At 43.7% G+C, this 12631-nt stretch overlaps 2 protein-coding genes across 4 annotated transcripts in view; one reads left to right on the forward strand and one right to left on the reverse strand.

Moving 5' to 3' along the window:
• The window catches only part of trappc13 (trafficking protein particle complex subunit 13), a 12767-nt gene extending 6091 nt beyond the window's left edge, over nt 1-6676 (forward strand). The window contains exons 8-13 of one of the 2 annotated variants that reach the window (XM_069700892.1): nt 182-199; nt 2787-2920; nt 3024-3222; nt 3946-4046; nt 4215-4362; nt 4462-6676. In XM_069700892.1, coding sequence (XP_069556993.1) covers nt 182-199; nt 2787-2920; nt 3024-3222; nt 3946-4046; nt 4215-4362; nt 4462-4569 — 708 coding nt within the window. In that variant the 3' untranslated portion in view covers nt 4570-6676. The remainder of the gene's footprint in view (nt 1-181; nt 200-2786; nt 2921-3023; nt 3223-3945; nt 4047-4214; nt 4363-4461) is intronic. The other variant, XM_069700893.1, reaches the window with a different exon arrangement.
• sgtb (small glutamine rich tetratricopeptide repeat co-chaperone beta) lies at nt 6298-11724 on the reverse strand. Of its 2 annotated transcripts, none has more exons than XM_069700895.1 (11): nt 11560-11724; nt 11073-11176; nt 10620-10698; nt 10105-10204; nt 9841-9945; nt 9577-9715; nt 8715-8777; nt 8382-8419; nt 8162-8230; nt 7227-7347; nt 6298-7095 (listed from the first exon to the last, which is right to left on the reverse strand). In XM_069700895.1, exons 1-10 carry the CDS (start codon nt 11657-11659, stop codon nt 7236-7238), a joined length of 909 nt encoding a protein of 302 aa, XP_069556996.1. In that variant the 5' UTR covers nt 11660-11724; the 3' UTR covers nt 6298-7095; nt 7227-7235. The 2 variants fall into 2 exon arrangements, with proteins under 2 accessions (XP_069556996.1, XP_069556995.1); XM_069700894.1 differs by having other exon boundaries at nt 8382-8437.
• Nucleotides 11725-12631: the final 907 nt, after the last annotated feature.

A 12631-nucleotide genomic window follows, 5' to 3' on the forward strand; every position in this document is an offset into this window, starting at 1 on the left:
GCAACAAGCTTATCTTTTTGTTTTGTTTTGTTTTTTGTTTTTCCTCATTTTCACATCAGCAGTTTTTCTTTTTTTTTTTTTCTTTTATTTGTATATTCGACTGCAAATATATTCATTGTCATCAACTTTGGCATGTAACTTCATTTGTTTATTGTGTCTTGTATTTTATTTTCTCCATTAGAGTGACCTCAGTTCTGTGGTAATTGTCTCTTCTGTTCTCATCGCTGAACGTTTTCGCTTCTTCTTTGACGCCTCCCTTTTATTTATATTTGTATTTTTGGTCGCAGCAGACTCTTGTGTTTTCTTTCTGGGCTCGTAGAAAGGTGCAAAGCAAAACGAATGGAGAATAAATGAAATGTGTCACTATTTAAAAATTTTTTTTTTAAAAAAAGATTTAAAAAAAAAAAAAAAATTCCTGTCCTGGATGTGAACTTCCATTGTTTTTCTTTTGCCCTTTCTTTGCACGCTCATGCTTTCTTGCAAACTCATCCTACACTGGGCTTGCACTCGTTAATTCAAACGGTTGTGGTGGCAAATTGTGGGCTGGGGGACTGCTTTGATTATGTCTGTCCGTCATTGGGGGCGGGGGGGATGGCGAGGACGCGTTATGATTTAGTTTCAATTGTACACGTCAAAATTGAAACGATAAGAAAACTGAAAGTGTGAGCGACAGCGTTATTTTTTTTATTTTTATTTTTATTTTTTTTTTTTAAACTGTTGTTACGGTGTGCTGAAAACAGGCCAATCACTGTGATTACGCACCCTGAATTAAATTCTTATTCCAATCATCTGAGATTAGGTCGTTTTGTAACGGGGGGGGGAAACATTTGAATCGTACGCCGTTAAAACGTGCGGTTTGGCTTTGCAATGGAGCGGGGAGACGCCCGAGCTGCGATTTCACTTTAACTCGCGTTCAGAATGGTTCATGGTCAGTTCTTGTTTTTGTTTTTTTGTTTTTTTTTTGGGGGGGGGGGGCAAATTGCAGGCATGAACTAATCTCTGCTTCCTTCCTGTTGTCGTACATCTCACGGTGTGGTAGAGGTTGCACAGACAAGTTGTAGAGACGACCGAGCGTTGCTCTCCCGAAGCATCAACTAGTTGCCCGCTTAAAAAAAATAAAATAAAAAAAATAAAACGAACCGTCCTCTACATGTGTCGTACGTACAGACTCGGTCCTTCGGCAGTACTCCTTGACCGTTTTTAAGTCGGATTACGATTAAGAAAAGTAACTTATCCTTCTGTAATTTTGACAGGTAATATTTGCTTTTAAAGACTGTCAAACATCATATTTTAGATTTTATTTTTATTTTTTTAATTGATCATCAGTCTTAAATGTACAGAATTTAAATTTTTTTTGGGACAAAAAAGACTCTAAAAGCGGCATTTTTCACCCCCTTCAAAGGTGGTGACCTGTCGGTAGTCGGTGTATTCACGCTAAGACATTAAAAACAACCTTCCTTATGGAAAGTTTATTAGATTGTCGCTTTTGATGCTGTTATGAGCATTTCGCTGATTTTAATTTGTAATTATTATTATTATTTTTTTCAAATCAGGTTCACGGTTTCAAAACGAACCGATCATGTCGCTGAAAGGCCCACGATTAGGACGAGCCGATTCCCAAATAGTAAAAGGGGGGCGCAAACGCTAATAACGGCCCGGGCCGGCAGAGTCTCCGGCTCGATCCCCGGCTGCTCGGACCGGTCATTCCCTCGCTGCCTTCGCCTCTCGCGACTTTTTCTACCTCTGAGAAAAAGTAAATAAACACGGAGAAAAAAAAAAACAACAAAAAACGCGACTACTCGATGCTTGAGAGAGCCGTTTTTAACGACTTCTCGGTGTGTGTGTGTGTGTGTGTGTGTGTGTGTGGAAAGCCGTCGCTGTGCAGCCCCTACTGTGAACTGCTGGCTCAGCATTTTTGTACTAACACGTCCTCAAAGGTACACTGAGCAAACCTTAATAGAACATCATTTATTATTTATCTGTTTATTAATGTTTGTTTCCCCCCCCGCCCCTCCTCCCCCCCCCCGAGTATGTCTTAATAAATATTCTCTCACGTCACCTGCAGAGTAGCTTAAAGGGAGCTTCACATTTTTTTAATTTATTTTTTTTAATTTTTTTTAACGATCTAAAAATATCTCTCGCGTGCCCGTACTGTTCGAAGAGTTTTCTTCGTCTTTCCTCCCCGTTCACACTGGCGGTGGAGGAAAAAAAAAACAAAAAAACAATTCCCTCGTTCATGTGTGCAAAAAGGAAATCGCAAGTTCGGGTTGAGCTAGCAGTCGGGGGTTAGTCAAATAAAGCCTGCGCGTTTTTCAGTGTTTTTAAGTACAACATTTATTGTTTTTGTTTGGATTCGGGCTCTTTTCTTTGCAAGCAAAGAGCAAATTTCGTACTTAAGAACACCAAACGTTGGACGATCCCGGTTCTCGTATTAGCTTCGGTTAAACGTGAAAATGAATTTTATTTATTTATTTTTTATTTACGTCCCCCGAATCTCTATAATCTCTACGACCACTAATAACTCTCAAAATGTACGTATGGGCACGCGAATATTGTTTAAAGACAAAACTTAAAAAAATAAAAAAAAATAAAAAATGTGAACGTATCCTTTGAGGCTGTAGGATTTTTGCACAAGCCTAACCCCCCCACCCCCCCCCCCAGCCCCGTAATACCTAATAAAGACAAAGATGGCGCGTTGCTCAGTTCACCTAGGAGGTTCATGTAACTGCGAGTAATGTTCAAGTCTCGAGTGTGACCCCCCCACCCCCCGACCTCTCCCCCTCCAGACAGACGAGGTGTTTCTGGAAGCTCAGATCCAGAACATCACCACGTCGCCGATGTTCATGGAGAAGGTCTCCCTGGAGCCCTCCATGATGTACAACGTTACCGAGCTCAACACGGTCGCGTGCGGCGACCTGGGGTAAAGAGCGCACGTTGTTCCTGTTGGTGTTGTTGCGGAAGTTGGACCCATAACGCTCACCTAAAATCCCTCCCCTCCCCTCCCCTCCGTCCCACCCCGGCAGAGAGTCCACTTTTGGTAAAATGTCCTACCTCCAGCCGATGGACACGCGGCAGTACCTGTACTGTCTGAAGCCGAAGCCGGAGTACGCGGAGAAAGCCGGCGTGATCAAGGGAGTGACGGTGATCGGCAAGCTCGACATTGTGTGGAAGACCAACCTCGGGGAGAGAGGAAGGCTACAGACCAGTCAGCTGCAAAGAATGGTAACGCGATAGCGCTTTCTTCTCTTCTCTTTTTTTTTTTTTTTCCCCTTGTGGACTCTTGTTATTCTTCCTGTTAAAAAAGGAGTTGTTGTTTTTTCCCTTCCTGTTAAAAGGGAGTTTTTCCTTCCAACTGTTGGAGGTTTTTCTTACTGTTAAAAGAAGTTTTTCTTCCTGTTACAAGGGAGTTTTTTCTTCCTGTTAAAAGGGAGTTTTTCCTTCCACTGTTGGAAGTTTTTCTTCCTGTTAAAAGAAGTTTTTCTTCCTGTTAAAGGGGAGTTTTTTCCTTCCACTGTTGGACGTTTTTCTTCCTGTTAAAAGAAGTTTTTCTTCCTGTTAAAGGGGAGTTTTTTCTTCCTGTTAAAAGGGAGTTTTTCCTTCCAACTGTTGGAGGTTTTTCTTCCTGTTAAAAGGAGTTTTTCTTCCTGTTAAAAGGGAGTTTTTTCTTCCAACTGTTGGAGGTTTTTCTTCCTCTTAAAAGGGAGTTTTTCCTTCCACCGTTGGAAGTTTTTCTTCCTGTTAAAAGGGAGTTTTTCCTTCCAACTGTTGGAGGTTTTTCTTCCTGTTAAAAGTTTTTCTTCCTGTTAAAAGGGAGTTTTTCCTTCCAACTGTTGGAGGTTTTTCTTCCTGTTAAAAGGGAGTTTTTTTTTTCTTCCCAGCCGTTCATGTGGGAGTTTGTTTTTACCCTTTTCAGTGACTGTTTTCTTCCCGTTTTTTTTCCTCCAGGCTCCAGGTTACGGAGATATCAGACTGTCTTTGGAGATGATTCCCGACACGGTCAACCTCGAAGAACCTTTCGACATCATCTGTAAAATCACCAACTGCAGGTTAAAATTCCCCCCCCCCCCACCCCACCCCACACTCCCTTCCTCCCTCCCTCCTCCTCCTCCCACAAGAGGAAGCCATCTTTTGAGCGCACATGACACGAGAGAGCACAAATAACCCCACCCCACCCCTCCCCCCCACCCAATTTCCTGTGACTTTCCGTGTTGCAGCGAAAGAACCATGGATCTGGTGCTGGAGATGTGTAACACCAGGTCGATCCACTGGTGCGGCGTGTCGGGGCGACAGCTGGGGAAGCTCAGTCCCGGCGTCTTCCTCTCGCTGCCCCTCACCGTCCTCTCCTCCATCCAGGGCCTGCAGGTACGCTCCCCAAACTCTCCGGGTCCACACTCGGTGGACATTTGCAAACGCTTTTGTCTCGCTTCCGCCCGCGTCACGCTCTCCACCTCTTCGTTTCAGAGCGTCTCCGGACTGAGACTCACAGACACGTTCCTGAAGAGGACGTACGAGTATGACGACATCGCGCAAGTGTGCGTGGTCTGCCCGTACGCGAGCAACGAGTGCTAGAGCGTTTTACTTACACCCCTCCTCCCCCTTCCCTTTTTTTTGTGTTTTTGTTTTTTTTTGTTTTCGCATTTTAGATATGAACGGACCAACTGTGGAATTCTGCACATGACAGTTTTTTTTTTTTGCAACCTAACGGGACAATATTGTATTTTAAAATGAATTGTGAATAATATAAATCACTTTGTTTGAAAATAATTATATAAATGTGCATAAATGTTAATACATTCTCTGTAATCTCTTGATTTTTTTTTTTTCCGGTTGCTTTTAAAAACACTTTTCATGGTGTACACGGTGTTTTGTTTTTTTGTTTTGTTTGTTTGTTTGTTTGTTTTTCTCTCTCTCTCATTGAAGCAGTTACAGAGACACGGACAGGAATATTTAATGCCATGCTCACGTTTTTATTTTGAAGAACTTCACATCAGGTAATTATGTAAGGTTTATTTAGTGCTTCACAAGAATACAATTTTAGGAAAACAAAGATATTAGTTTAAAAAAAAAAAAACAGTAAATATGTGGTTAAAACAAAAACAAAAAACATAACCACCAGTGGACCTCGATAGCAAACAAAACTTGCCAACACTAGACTACACGGGGTGTTAAATATGTTGATTAAACTCGATCTGATTTTCAGCCATTGGTACTTTCTCACAATGCAAAAGATGTTGAACAGGTGCAACTACTAATTTAAGGGTGATATTGGTGTTATAATAATATTATTTTAAATATGTACAGCAGGGCGTTTAAATCTGCAGTGAAATTGCTCAGGAAAAAATACAGGTGGGTGAACATTTATGAGGATGACCTACGTCCTGTATTTCTTGCCACCTCTTTCGATCTGCTTAGACCTTTTATATAGACCAATTAGACATTAAAATAAGAAGCAAATTTGATGAATTCATTTCGGGAGTCCCTTTGCTGGAAATTTTACTGGTCTTCATCGATGCATTAAAAAAAAAAAAAAAAGTTAATCTTTTAAGGGGCGAACGGAGCGGACGTTTCCTCTGCTCGCTCCGTGCCGAGGTTAAAAGGCCACTCCAGCAATTTAGCGCCGTTAAACTCCAAAGTCGGTGAAGCGGAAGTAACAGAGGTCAAGTTCAAGTTAGATGTGGGCCAAGCTTAAGAAACCCGGCATTTCGATTTTCCATATCGGTGCAGAGCCAGCGTCTTCATGAGACACTTTCAGGACTAGTAAAAGCCTAAATTATCAACCCCTGCACCCCGGTTTGTTACTCGGGCATTCTGTTATAAATGATTCCGCATTTCCAAGATTAAATAATACGACATCTTTAAGGGTTATTTTCTTAGAATTGAGAAGTAAAAAAACAACAACAAAAAAAAAATACGACAATACACAACAGTTTCTTTTTTCTTTTTTTTTTGTGTACAGGCCGCAGAGGACTAATTTGCCGGGTTCTCTCCCCCCTTTAAAATGTAGGACCAATACTCTGCCAGGATTATATGACATACCACATGACGGATGACGCGTTCCTACAATAACGATGCGGGGGGAAAAAAAAAAAGAAGCACACGAGTAGTTTTTCAATTTCAAGACATTTATTATGCGTGTTTTCGACAAAACAATGTGCTGCCCTACGGCGTACCTATTTTGTTTCCATAAAGCGTCTGATCTCAAATACCAGATTTAAGAGCATGCAAAAATGACCCGTGTGAATATGTCCTTACAAGTTCATGAGCAATTAAATAGGCTGAAAGTGTGGCGGGGAAGGCATTTATTTATTTCACTAAAGTGCCGTAACAGCACGACGCAGGCTGCAAACACCGCCGCACGGTTACGCCGCCGTCTGAATCGGAAGTTAAAGTAGCGAGTCCCGCGTGTTCGAGGGACCCGGTGGTCGTTACCGCCCGACAAGACGGCGAAGGTCCGTCCACGGAGACAACGCGAAACGGGACGCGTTCACAAACGAGGCGGGCCTGGTGTCCCGCGGGTGTTGAGAAAAAGCCGAGGTGTTCCCCGCGATGACGTGAAAGTACATTCGTCCCTTGTTCTCTTTGTTCAGTCGCGACCGCGCTGAAGGAGTCCGTAAACTGATGGGGAGACATGAGGAGGGCAGTGGCTTCAGCACGTCAACAACAACAACAACAACAAAACACGACCTCTAGCGGGATGTAAAAAAAAAAAAAGCTCGGAAGAAAGGATGTCGGTAATGCTGAACCGCGTTCTCGGCTCTATTTTCAGTTTTGTTTTTTTGTTTTTTTTAGGTTCACGTGTTTACAGTATGTGTTGTTGGTTGTTGTTGTTGTTTTTTTGTTGTTGTTGCCCTAAGACGTGTGGGGATGCTTGGTTTCACGGTTCAGTCTCCAGGCTCTCATCTCTCCTCTCCGGAGCCTTTATATCACAGTAAAGTGCCTTCGTGGCCCCCTCCCCCTCTCCCTCTCCTCTCCTCTCCCTCCCCCCTCCCATCCTTGTCTCTCTTCGGTCCAGCTGTGCCGGGGGAGGAGGGGGGGGGGGATTTGACGTTAAGAAATGGGTGTAGAGATTGTAATGGCGCCGTGTGGTTGCCCTTTCTTTAAAAACAAAAAACAACAACAACAAAAAACGTGAGGCTGGAATAAAAACGTTACACGTTATTGACGCAATTACATTCCAGTTTGATAGATGTGATCAGGAGGGGGGGGGGCAAATGTACAAAAACTACCTGACTAGATCAGGAGTGCTCCTCGGCGCTGCCGCTGAAGGAGCGGCTCCGGATGTGGTTCCTCAGCTGCTCGATCAGCTCCGGGTTCTGCTGCTGGATCTGCTGGGCGAACTGTTGTCCCCTGACACCAGAGAGCAGAGCAACTTGGTTTGTCCTCTCGTTTTTGTTTTGTTTTTTCACACAAAACCAGATGAGGAAATAGTTCTGTATTTCTTTTTTTTTTTATTATTTTTTATATAAATATATTATTTGTTTTTTGTTTACTGCCCGCGGACGTCGGTGCAAATTTTGCGACGTCGTTTCAAGAAATGTCGAAGTGACGCGTCGCGGCCGAAGGAATAGTTAGTTCCCGGGAAAGTTATTCGCCTCCTTCCCCGGAGAGTTCGATTCCGTTTTATTTACACTGCAGCGCGGCTCGTTTCGTCGCACTTGACGCCGTGAAGTCCAGAAAATTCCAAGATTCCCACGTTGAGCTCGGAGGGGGAAAACAAAAAACTCCCCTTTGAAGGGAGAGAAAATATGACCGAAGAGGGGAAGGAAAAAACAACAACAACAACAGCCTTTTAACAGGAAGAAACCTCTGAAGGCTCAGGGAAGTTAGAGGAGGGGATCAATACTACCAGCAGCTTGTAAACTTGCAGGGGGGTGAGGGGGGGGGGGGTACAAAAGACAGAAGCTCACTTTATATCCCAAATGTTAAAAACCACAACAAACGACAACAAAAAAAAAGATGTAAAAATCCCACTGAGTCTTCGTAGCTTCGTATTTCCGATCCGTACGTGAGAAAGCAATCCGTACGTTTCGCCGCGAACGGGTGTACCAAAAAACAAAACAAAAAAATTTAAAAAAAAATGTACGGGTCAAATAAAAGCCTCTTTAAGTTAGATCATGCTTTAATCAAGCCGTGCTTTTATTTTGGAGGCCGGGGTACTTACGCTTCGATCAAGCTGGAGATGTCCGACAGTCCTCCCACTCCGGCCGCATTCGTCATCATGCCCGACATCCTGGCCACATGGGGGAGGAGGAGGGAGGGAGGGGGGGAGTCAGTGGATTATTATTTATTTTTTTCAAACTAAACGCTCGTCAGCCGCCCCCCCCCCCTCCCTCACCCCGCCCCCCCCCCCGAACGTAATCAAATACTGATATCGTACTCACAGCTGTTGTACTTGTTGGTTCTGCATAACGCTCGCAGCCTGGAAACAGAAATCAAGCTGGAAAAAAAATTCAGGGAGAAAAGAGAATTTATCACCCCCCCCCCCTCCCCCCTCCCAGAAGACGCCCCCCCCTTCCCCCGCCCCAACGCGTCACCGTTTAACGAGGCGAGGCGCTCTCCGCCGTCGCTCGTGGGACTAATTAGGGAAAAAAAATATCTGAGGCGGAAAACAAAACAAAAAAAAAAAAACCCCCCCAGCACAAAAACGTCCGTTTCAAGGGGGACGAAACACGGAGGGAGTTTCAAACCGGCCGTCGGCGCGCGAGGAGTCTTACCATGCTGATGAAGGCGGGGTTGTTGATTAAACTGGCCATGTCGAATCCCAATCCAGCGGCTATCTGCGGAGCACATTCGCGGACAGACGTCAGAACAAGCATCCCCCGGGGAATACGATGGGAGGGTGTTTTTGTGTCTTTTGTTATGCAGGTCACACAAAATAAATAAATAAATTTCGGAGAGCAAATTTCTCATATTGCAAAAAAAAAAAAAAAAAAAAAGAATCGAGTTTGTAAGTAAAAATAAAAATAAACTGAGCATAAAATTATTCGCGTTGCAAACAAATGTGCTTTTTACAGTTTTGTTAGTTTTGGTCACAGAATCATTTTAATTTTTTTTTATTTTTTTTATTTTTTATTGCGAATCAAAAACTTTCGATTGCGCAACCGAAACTTTTATTTGCGAAACAAAAGGCAAAAAAAAAAAATTTTGGTTGCGAGTTGGGGCGGGGCGGGGCGGGGCGGGGCATACGACGGACGGAGGAGGCGGGAGTTTCTACTAATGCACTTCTGCAACAGAAACTCGCGTCTCCTTCGTCCGGCGTATGCCCCGCCCACGACGTCCCGAAACCGTCCAAAAAGTTTCAACTTCGCGAACAAAAAGTGCGGTTTCAACAACAAAATATCGGAATTCTGCGACCGAAGCCGACGAAATCGTTCGCGCAAATTTGTTTGCGACGCAAATAATAGTATTCTCAGTTCACTTTTTTTTTTTTTTTTTTTTTTGCTCGCAGACTTGATTTTTGATTTTCAGCGTGAGAAATTTGCTCTTTTCGCTCGCGTAATAAAGACACAAAAAAAAATAGCTTTAATTGAATATGTTACGTAACCGGGGGGGGGGGGGGTGGTTGTCGTTACTCACCGGGCTGGTCGCTTCTTTCTGCTTCTGCTCTGCGATCTTCAGGTTGGATTTGTAGGTGTCGTTCTCGGGGTCTAACACCAACGCTTTCTTAAAGTAGGTAATCGCCTCTGGATACTTGTTCATGGCTGTCAGGGCCAAACTGGAGCAACAGAGGAAAGAGGCCGGCGTTCGTTTTTTTTTTTTTTTGTTCACGATCTTAAAAAATATGGGGGGGGGGGAAAAAAAAAAAAAAGAGGAGTTTCTGGTGAGTGCCGTGGAACTCACCCCATCCTCCCGTACGCTTTGCTGTAGGCGGGATCGATGCCGATGGCTCTCTCGCAGTCACCGGTGGCCTCGGTGTAATTCCCCAGTTTGCTGTGAGCCGCGGCCCTGCAAAGGGTTAAATTCACCCCCCCCCACCCCCCGCGGTTACGCTTTTTTATTTATCTTCAGATATGTATAAAAATTTAAAAAGGGGGGGAGAAGGTTCGGTTCACGGGGAGGAGAGTGGGGGGGGGGGGGGAGAAATCGACAGCCGTTGTCAAATACCTGTTGCAGTAGTACACGGCGTTTCTCAGGTCCAGGTCGATGGCCTTGGTGTAGCACTCCACCGCGCATCTGTAGTTCTCCTCCTTCATGTGATTGTTCCCTAAACAAAAAGACAAAAACGTTTGGACCGACTGGAGTTCAACTTTTTTGTTGTGGTCATTCTGATCTAATACCTTTGCGATTCAAAAACAAATATTCAGGGATATACCGGTCAAAGGCCGACACCGCCAACACAGGAATTAACTTCATCATGAAGTAATCTCTCTGAGTATTTTCTCGATCGATTCACGGGTCTTTTTTTTTTTTTTTTCTCCATAAAATGCCCGTTGCAATTTGCGAAGGTCTTCCCGTTTTGCTGTCGCACGTTGAGACAAAATATCAAATCTGAGAAAGCCAAAAAGAGAGAGAGCTTTACATTTCTGCTGCAAATCGCCCCGTGGACTGAGAGAAGAGGCGCGGCTATCGAGGCTGATTTAAATCAGAAGCACAAAAGGGGGAATTTCAAACGCGACTACCTTCATTCTTAAGCTGCTCCGCTCTTTCGATGTCTTCGGGGGACGGGGACGTCTCCGGTACGGTCAGGTTGTTGTCGTTCTACCGGAATTGGAAAAAAATAAATAAATAAAATAAAAAATAGAGGAGTCATCGATGATCGCGCGCGGAGACGAAAGACGGCGACCGCCGAGATGAGACATATTATTTTCACCTTCGTTTGTACGAGTCGGCGCAATCTGCACCGTTGATAAAAAAAAAAAAAAAAAAAAACCAGACGCGGATTATTTATTTATTTTTTTCAGCTTCCGACGTCGTGCGTGTTTAAACGGCCCGGCGTTCGCACGAAGCCGAGTTGCGCAGTTTTGACGCGAAAGTTCTAGTTGACGTGCTGATATTTGTACAACGGTGCGTTTGTTTTTGTTGTTGTTGTTGTTGTTTTTTGTTTCGCTCCCTTCGTCGCGTGCGCGACCCACCTTGAGCAGCGAATTGAGGAAGATCTCGGTCAGCGGCTGCGGCACTGCAAGGTGGCAGTCGCCGGAGCTGATCTTGAAGGTGGTCTCCAAGCACTGTATCGCAACTGTTTGGAGAAGGGGGAGGGAGGGTGGAGGAGAGAGGGTGGAGGAGGGAAAGATGGGGGGGTAATCAGAGAATACAATGAGGACGAGACGAACAGATAAAAGAATTGGTTTTGGAGAGTTCAGTTTTTAGACTGGATGGAAACGGCAACACGTAACAAAAAACAACAACAACAAAACAACAACAACAACAACTGTAGTCACTGGCTCTTCTTTGAACACGAATGAACCTCTGAGCTTATGCACGTGGAATATGGATTCCCTCTGAAACGGACAGGACGGAGCAGAGTGCCCTACATTGTTGTTTTTTTTTTGTTGTTGTTGTTTTTTGCAAACGCTCCGTCCCAAAAAGCGTGTAAAAGCTCGCGAGGCGAGTCGACCTTACCTTCGAGGCTCTCCTGCTCATCAGAATTCAAAGCACCGCAATGTGTTTGATCTCGGAGGAACTGCACAATAGAGAACGCCAGGCGCTTCTCCACGGCCATTTTTCTTTTTCTTTCTTTTTTTTTTTTTTTTTTTTTTTTTTTCCTTAAAAACTGCCGGGCGGAGGGACGGCGTCGGGAATGAAAGAGAAAAAGGCACCCACACAATTAGATCAGCGCATTATTAATTCACCGGGCGGCACTTTATAATTAATGTACAGGAAAAACAAAACAACAAACGCTGGAGGAGGTGATGCGGTTATGCTGTTTTAATCCAACTGGAAGTCGAAGATGTAAACGTCTACACGTTGCCGCGGACAAGAGGAACTCTGACGAAGCATTAATACACAGATTTCATGTCAACATGTCAGTTTGTTCCCTTTGATTTGTCAACAGCAACGAAAATATATGGTTATGACATGAATTAAAACTCCCAATTTTACCCTCAGTTTAAAAAAATAAATAAATTTGGAACAGAACTTAAACATTATCTTGTAAAACATGTTTACTTGATGCTCCCACTGTAACAAGGGTGAAAATAATAAAGTCAAATAACTTAAAAAGTACAAACGGTGTAAATAATGCATATATATATTTAAAAAAATGAAATAAACAATAAAAAAAATTAAAAATATGAACATTGAACAGAGGGGTTACCCTCCGTTTTTAAATACGACATAAATATAGACAATCGAGAACAGCTGCTGTTCAGCTTTCCGAGAGACGCCTCGCAGGAGAAACGCGTGCGTTTCCCATGTTTTCCACGCGTGATCACATGTATGACGCGCGTTTACCGCCGGTTGCGACACATGGGGGGGAGGCGGGGTGAAACTTGTGGAAAAGTTTTCTGGTGGGAATCGACATGTAATGTTCCAAAACACATGCTGTAAATTAAAGTATGAAGTAACTGTAAACGAACAGATAAACTAGGAACTGTTAACTCGTCACATAAACTCAAAGTTAACGTGTTCATTTTTTTGAATGGTGAGCCATAGACGTGGCTTTTAAGTATATCTCTTTACAGTATTTCTCTAT

Source organism: Brachyistius frenatus, unplaced genomic scaffold (assembly GCF_029030835.1).
Source record: "Brachyistius frenatus isolate BFR_SWC_R1_liver_20210118 unplaced genomic scaffold, ASM2903083v1 Contig_35, whole genome shotgun sequence".
Classification (NCBI taxonomy): Eukaryota; Metazoa; Chordata; class Actinopteri; family Embiotocidae; genus Brachyistius; species Brachyistius frenatus.

What these genes read in the sequence shown, in the direction of transcription:
- sgtb (XM_069700894.1), bottom strand. Translation starts at nt 11,659, where the DNA reads ATGGCCGTGGAGAAGCGCCTGGCGTTCTCTATTGTGCAGTTCCTCCGA. An exon ending in GGAGCAGCTTAAGAATGAAG is followed by an intron (nt 10,205 to 10,619) that starts GTAGTCGCGTTT and finishes CTTTTTGTTTAG; the next exon opens with GGAACAATCACATGAAGGAG. An exon ending in AACCAACAAGTACAACAGCT is followed by an intron (nt 8,231 to 8,381) that starts GTGAGTACGATA and finishes CCATGTGGCCAG; the next exon opens with GATGTCGGGCATGATGACGA.